General features: G+C 42.9%; 1 protein-coding gene across 1 annotated transcript; it reads right to left on the bottom strand.

Annotated features, from left to right (window-relative positions):
* Positions 1-1960: 1960 nt before the first annotated feature.
* Positions 1961-7515, bottom strand: LOC120019977 (nucleolar protein 9). The gene is made up of 11 exons (XM_038963390.1): positions 7483-7515; positions 5874-6243; positions 5516-5752; positions 5182-5409; positions 4991-5098; positions 4708-4849; positions 3929-4121; positions 3418-3678; positions 3045-3257; positions 2783-2888; positions 1961-2390 (listed from the first exon to the last, which is right to left on the bottom strand). Exons 2-11 carry the CDS (start codon positions 6187-6189, stop codon positions 2236-2238), a joined length of 1959 nt encoding a protein of 652 aa, XP_038819318.1. The 5' UTR covers positions 6190-6243; positions 7483-7515; the 3' UTR covers positions 1961-2235.
* Between the last annotated feature and the right edge of the window lie 297 nt (positions 7516-7812).

Raw genomic sequence — 7812 nt, 5'->3', positions numbered from 1 at the left:
AATTTCCTGTTAGGTCATTTCCTCTTGATAATATAAACAAATTAGTATTTTATTTTTTATGGTAGTTTGTATAAAGGATTTTGGTAACACTTTATTTTAAGGGTCCATAATAAACCATTTATAAGGCATTTACAAACTGTCTACTCACCATTTATTAATCATTACTCCCATATTTGTAAATGTTAGTAAACTAGCTATTTACACGTGTGTATATATATATTTAAATAATCATCCTGTGTTGAGTGCTTATTCTTTTACCGGGTACTACAGGATTGTATACCAATGGCATGCCCATCTTTTTGTGGGAAATTACACTGGTCCCTCAGACATTTATAAATATACAGTGCCTTAGGAAAGTATTCAGACCTCTTGTCTTCTTCCACATTTGGTTACATTACATCTTTATTCTAAAATTGATTCTTTTTTTCATCCTCAGAAATCTACACCCAATACCCCATAATGACAAAGCAAAAACATTTTTTTTAGACATTTCTGCACATTTATTAAAAATAAAAAAAACATACCTTATGTACATAAGTATTCAGACCCTTTGCTATGAGACTCAAAACTGAGCTCAGGTGCATCCTGTTTCCATTGATCATCCTTGATTGGAGTCCACCTGTGGTAAATTCAATTGATTGGACATGATTTGGAAAGGCACACACCTGTCTATATAAGGTCCCAGTTGACAGTGCATGTCAGAGCACAAACTAAGCCATGAGCTCAATTGTCCGTAGAGCTCCGAGACAGCATTGTGTCGAGGCACAGATCTGGGGAAGGGTACCAAAACATTTCTGCAGCATTGAAGGTCCCCAAGAACACAGTGGCTTCCATCATTCTTAAATGGAAATAGTTTGGAACCACCAAGACTCTTCCTAGAGCTAGCCGCCCGGCCAAACTGAGCAATCGGGGGAGAAGGGCCTTGTTCAGGGAGGTGACCAAGAACCCAATGGTCACTCTGACAGAGCTCTAGAGTTCTTCTGTGGAGATGGCAGAACCTTCTCTCCAGGACTCAACCAATCAGGCCTTTATGGTAGAGTGGCCCGAAGGAAGCCATTCCTCAGTAAAAGGCACATGACAGCACACTTGGAGTTTGCCAAAAGGCACCTAAAGACTCTCAGACCATGAGAAACAACATTCTCTGGTCTGATAAAACCAAGATTGAACTCTTTGGCCTGAATGTCAAGCGTCATGTCTGGAAGAAACCTAGCACCATCCCTACGGTGAAGCATGGTGGTGGCAGCATCATGCTGTGGGGTTATTTTTCAGTGGCAGGGATTGGGAAGCAAAGATTAACAGAGATCCTTGATGAAACCTGCTCCAGAGCACTCAGGTCCTCAGACTGGGTCGAAGGTTCACCTTCCAACAGGACAATGACTCTAAGCACACAGCCAAGACAACGCAAGAGTGGCTTCGGGACAAGTCTCTGAATGTCCTAGCCAGAGCCCGGACTTGAACCCGATCAAACATTTCTGGAGACCTGAAAATAGCTGTGCAACAACGTTCCCCATCCAACCTGACAGAGCTTGAGAGGATCTGCAGAGAAGAATGGGAGAAACTCCCCAAATACAGGTGTGCCAAACTTGTAGCTAAACCAACACTAGAAGACTTGAGGCTGTAATCGCTGCCAAAGGTGCTTCAACAAAGTACTGAGTAAAGGGTCTGAATACTTATATAAATGTAATATTTCAGTTTTTATATATTAGCAAAAATGTCTAAACCTGTTTTTGCTTTGTCATTATGGGGTATTGTGTAGAGGATGCTTTAAAAAAAAAAGAAGCTATTTTATAATAAGGCTAATGCAAAAATAATGTGGAAAGTCAAGGAGTCTGAATAGTTTCTGAAGGCACTGTAAATAGCACTCACTTTAGATGAGTGACTGCAACAATACTAATGATTAGTAAATTATTTATTCATGAAAGTAATGATTGATAAATGGTAAACACACAATTTATAAATGCCTTATTACAGACCCCTAAAATAGTGTTGGTTTAGTAAAAAATGTGTCTGGATTTTCATACTAAAATGTTAGAAAAATATACTGCAATTCTATACAATTCAGTATGACTTCTGTGAATCTTAATGTGAGATTTGGAAATTAGTGTACTTTAGTATCACTCCTAACCATGCATAACCATGCATACAAATGAAGAGTGGATGTTTCTATACTTTTTATTTGATTGCGTAGAAAAATCACATTGAAATTCCATAGAAGACAATTCCCAGCACAATTTCTCACTCCAGAATGTCACTAAAGAGCTTCCTCTTCTTCGATTCGCCCGTCTGCACTTCCTGCCACTGGGCCCTCCTCTTCACAAAGTGGGTCAGTGCAAATTTGGCCCAAACGTGACGAGAAAACTGGCCTGATCTAAGCTGTGTCTCACAAGGCACTGAGAGAGAAAAAGAGAGAAAGAGCACAAATGACATTAAAAACAAAACACATGGTCTAAAACAGCGTTTCCCAAACTCGGTCCTGGGAACCCCAATTGGTACACACTTTGTTTTTTTGCTCTAGCACTACACAGTTGATTCAAAAAATCAAAGCTTGAAGACAAATTATTTTAGGGCAAAAACCAAAACATGTACCCCTTGGGGTCCCCAGGACCGAGTTTGGGAAACGTTGGTCTATGTGATCCAACCTAAGACAGAATTTGATTATATGCTTGCCACAACCCACAACACAATGAAATCAACACTAACCAGTAAACTAGTGAGTAGCTACTAGCAGACCCATTCTTGGGTGACAACTTCAGCAACACGAACACATTTGTGTAGATTTTACCTAATTCCTTAGCGATGCTTTGTCTCTGGGGGACAGTGGCGCTGTTCCAGACTGCCTCCAACACACGGCTGCCATACCTGGAGCAGGCCATCTGGACATACTGGCCCTGGGAATCAAGTAAGGACATGGCAGGGAGAGGAAACAGGGGATTAGGAGATATGGGGACTGCTGTGAGAATGTGATCAACAAAACAGTCAGCTTTGGACCATGACAATGAGAGGAAGTACTCCGTTTAGGTTATCATCTCTCCAGCAAGTACTACCTCCAGTCTCCTCAGGATCTTTCCCCTCCCCTTATCGCTGGAGGATGTCACCAGGAGCTGCAGAACGTGGCTGCCTGATTGGTCGGTTCCCAGGGTCAGGTGGTCAGCGGGGGTCAGAGAGCGTAGGCTGTTCAGGAGCAGGGAGCGGTCTTTGAACTTGGTCAGTGACTGGACCAGACGCGAGCCATGGTAACAGATAGAGGATAGGGGGCGCTAGGGAGGGAAGAGGAAATACAAAAGATGACAGTGTTGGTCTTTTTATGGATAGACACACAATATGCTTGGTGTCAATAAGCCTTGGTGTCAGATCCAAAGTCGGGTGGGTGGGTGCATTCAGAACATCAGGTTCATTTGGGGACTTTGAGACCAATACCTCTGTTTGTGTGTTGCCCTCTGCTGCCTCTGAGCTGTAGTACACCTCGTGTGTGAGCAGGGACAGGAAAAGAGGCAGGCAGGCGGTGTGTCGAGAGGCAGGTTCAGCACAGTGAAAAGCATTAAGGAGGCGTTGCATCATCTCTCCCTGTTTCTCCTCCCGCTCTGCACAGCTGTCTGTCAGCTGGACGATCACACCCATGTGACCTGCTGCCAAGATGGCCTCCAAACCCTCGACTAGCTCATCAAACACCTTCAGGAACTGTGAAGGAGAGAGGGAGGAAGGGAGAGAGGAAGGAAGAGACAAATAGTGGAGGTAGAGTTACCACTGTCATTGTAAACTTTTGTTCTGTTTTATCATGCACCCTGATAAATACAGATTACATTCATCAGTACCTACCATCTTATGGATTTCAGGACTAATAGTATGGTATCTGTATGAATAACACTTAAGTAACCATGATGCATACATATAACTTAATCACAGCAATAACTATAGGGGGTATACATACCACTTTGTAATTGGTGGAGGCTGCTGTCAGTCTCTGTATGGGGAAGTTGGCGATTGGATGGATGGCCAGGGTTACCAGCTGACCCTGGAGGTGGTTCTTATAGAGGTCCCGGAGCAAGGCCTTGTGGGATAACTGGAGGACTATTTCAATTAGCCGACTAGAGGCCTGGTCCTTCAGAAAGACCAAGAGAGGACTAAGAGAAAGAGGCAAAAAGAGAGACAAAGACAAGATATCCAAAAGTATAAAAAGTAGGGCCGGGACGATACCAGTACAGCGATACTCGTTAGTATCGTGGCAAGGAAACCAAACACGAAGTGGATTTAACTTCTTCAGGAAAACTGTTAACTCGAAATGACACAACGACAAGGTTCCAGTTTAACAAAGTTTACTATACTATATGAACACACTACAAGTAGCCATTACACTCAAGGCCAGGTCCATCAACGAACTCCTCTCATGCGCAGGCGCACTCTTGACTCAGTGATAGCCCCGTAATAACAGAAGTATAGGGATACTTAAAACATGAACTTAACAAAAACAGCCCTAATGTTTTAAACAAACATCATTATGATGTCATCCAGTCACATTTATTTATTTTCCCCAGCTACAGCAAACAATATTTTACATACAGCAGGTTTTTAAACAAACAAAGAGACTACTTTGTGTTTTCATTTTCGGCATGGAAATATATTGCAATACTGGTATCATAAAAAAAAAAATTATAATAAAAAAAGGGCAAAGATACATTGACTCAAATGTCTAGAGGAAATCTCACTGACCTGACTCCAGGAGCAGAGCTGAGTGATGTCAGGTACTCCACGATACCTTTGGTGAGCAGCTTGCAGAGCTTGGGTCGGTTTCTGTGACACACCGTCAACATGGTCTGGAACACTGTACTAGCCACTGCATCAGTCACACACACTGATGGGAGAGAAGGAAGAGGAGAGAGAGGTCATGTAATGCCATTGTGACTTGCTTGCAAGAAACATCTCCAATAGTATGTACATTGCAAAGTGCAATGAGGGGTTTCAATGTACTGTAGCTTGATGACAGAAGACTTACCATTGACATTATCCATCAAGGAGGTAGACAGGGTTTTTAGTTCCCACCAAAATGATGTGGGCGCCTCAAAGTAGGTCAGCTGAGTGGTGACATTCCTGTCCTTTACACCTGGAACAAAATACACAGACAAGATAAGTTATTGTGTGTATGAGTCTATTAGGATAATTGTGTGCGCGTGTGTGTGTGTGTACCTGGGCGTGCTGTGTCGGTGCGGGCTGGACCAAGGCAGCCTGCCAGTACGTGTATGAGCGTGCGGGCCACGTGGGAGCCGTGTGTGTGTCTGATGAACTCTGCACAGTGCTCCATCACCACGTGACACAGGGACAGAACCTGGGCCTCTAGTATCCCACAATCCTTCCCTTCCGTCTCGGAATCTCCTTCTGTGGTAGCTGTCTTGTCCTCCTCTGATGAGCTCTTTTCTAAGAGACAATATAATATAAAGGAGATTTATTTCATGTCATTCCATTATATCTTGACATTTCAGGTGCTAGGAATTGTTTTCAGACTGGTCACAATCAGACTCACCTCTCCATCTGGGCATCTGTCTGAGGGCGCTCTCCAAGACATGACCCCCACATTTGTCACATGACACTGTCTTAAAATCGGACCCCGATTCTCCGCCAAGCTCAGCCAGCACCTCCCCCACCTGGACGGTGCTAGCCAATGGGAGCAGACGCTGGAGGGTGACACTTCCTGTCACATCCATGGCAACCAGGGCAGCCTGCCCTTTGACCTCCGTCAGCACGTTCTCCACAAAGAGAACTATAGGGGAGGAAGAAATTAAGATGTGAAGCTATGTTGTAAAGGTCACAGCATTGTATACTCATGCAAACATTTATGCACATAATTGACACAATCTCCTTCCCTGTGCAAGGGCTCTCACCTCTCTCCTCGTCCTCTGTGAAGCCTTCGCTGAGTCTCTCTCCCACTCTGCGGAAGTATCCCACACTCAAGGCATCTAGACGCTTCTTGGGACCTCCTCCTTCACCCCCTCCTCTTCCACCCGCTCCTCCTCTCTTTCCCTCTCCATCTTCTCCTCGTTCACCTGCTTCTCTTCCTCTATTTCTGCCTTCATCTTCTCCTCTTTTACCCGCTCCTCCTCTTCCACCCACTTCTCTCATTCTCTCTCTATCTTCAGGATACTTCCTCTTCAATCCTGCCTCTCTCCACTGGTTGTTTTCCTCCATCTTCGCCAGCATTTTAAAGTAAGGACACCAACGCAACTTGATTACTTGGGTACTGGTGTCTTCTATCTGGAAAAAACAATGTGCATGTTGTTGAATAAGATGAAAAGCAGATGCTTACCCCCTGGTCACTCTTAAACTAACGTAAACTCACCCCATTCCGTACAAATGTGTGCAACCGCAACATTCAAATGAGGCTACAAAGAAAACTAATGGGACTGTAGCGACTGTTTTGACTTCAAAATCGGGGGTGTGAACTAGGTTTCTATTCAAGCTTTGATCGACATGGTAATGGATCTATAGTATTGGAGAAAAGTTGAAAAAAACGGACCCTCCATTACATCGTGACGTGTCATGTCGTACAGCACGCATAAAGCAACTATTTCTGTCTTACAATCTCACTTCTCTCATCGTTTAAAAACAAGAAATGGCCAGTGACGGGGGTAAGGGGGGATACCTAGTCATTTTTTGCATCATCATTGCATGCAATCATCATTCTCAAAGCCGCTGTTTACTTCTAAGATCACTTTAGCACCGCCCTAAAAACCTGATTCAAATTCGACACAAACCTTCAAATAGGTATGTAATGACACATTATATAAACTCTTTATAGTGTTTTATTTATATTTTAGAGGCGATAAGGTGATAAGTTGGACAGATCGAGTGAAAAAAAAAATCTCTCCTTCTCACTATCACGCATTAGTTTCGCTTCCCCACCCGCCAATGGCCAGACGGGCTCATTGCCTGCTTGAATTATGCAGAAACGGGCAGCGTTTAGGTCATGTAATTGATACTGTTGGAAAGGGGAGAAATTGTGCTTTACAATGGTATTGACATTACAGTTGATCTGGAAGTATTACGTTTTTGGGGCGCTAAAATAAGGGCAATTGTACGGACCAAGGCGATGTACGAGTTTACGTGAGTTTACGTTAATACGGACCAGCCATGAATATGAGACAAAATATTTGTCAGTTGAAAGTACACTTTTGATTATTAAGAACAACCTAAATTTAAGGAGCTGTCAATACATTAACACTCGGGATCTTCTTCGGTTTAGCTAGCTAGCTAACAACAAGAATAAACTGTTTTGGTTTAGCTGACGTTAGCTCGCTAACACGAATAACCCATGGAATAAATAGCTAACAAGCTAGATCACTGCGACCGTTCTCTTCCAGTTCAAATTGTCTGTATCTTTGACTGTCTCATAACTTATAAACTAGCTATGTGAATGGACTCAAAAACAAGACACATAATAACATAAAAAAAGTTAGAAAATGTAACACCAAGCTAGCTAATAGAACAACTCACATGTGAAACGATGGTCTGTTGTTGGCGCGTGAAGATGACGTCAATTTCCAAAGGTCAATTTCGTGCATATTTTTCATCAACCAGCAGGGGGCTCTTGGCTTTGCTTCATTATCCACAGGGCAACGGAACGAATCATGAATTGTGGTTGCTGGTTGACATACAGTAGGACTGACTGTATGAATGGGCTCTTTAATTGATTAAATAAAAATATCATTGTCACAGTGTCTAATTTCTCCTGAGTCCAGATATTTCATCACATTACAGTAAAACCAGTGGTGAAAAGGACTCAAGTAAAAGTACTTTAAGTACTAAAGTAGTTTTTTGAGTATC

This window comes from Salvelinus namaycush, chromosome 25 (assembly GCF_016432855.1).
Source record: "Salvelinus namaycush isolate Seneca chromosome 25, SaNama_1.0, whole genome shotgun sequence".
NCBI classification, from domain to species: domain Eukaryota; kingdom Metazoa; phylum Chordata; class Actinopteri; order Salmoniformes; family Salmonidae; genus Salvelinus; species Salvelinus namaycush.
Note: the sequence above shows the minus strand (reverse complement) of the source record. Positions and strands in the feature narration are given on the sequence as shown.

Excerpts from the sequence above, each read along its gene's own strand:
- LOC120019977 (XM_038963390.1), bottom strand. The coding sequence starts at position 6,189 with ATGCTGGCGAAGATGGAGGAAAACAACCAGTGGAGAGAGGCAGGATTG. Across the intron at positions 5,753-5,873 it reads CACAGAGGACGAGGAGAGAG|TTCTCTTTGTGGAGAACGTG; the intron begins GTGAGAGCCCTT and ends CCTCCCCTATAG. Across the intron at positions 5,099-5,181 it reads CACCGACACAGCACGCCCAG|GTGTAAAGGACAGGAATGTC; the intron begins GTACACACACAC and ends ATTTTGTTCCAG.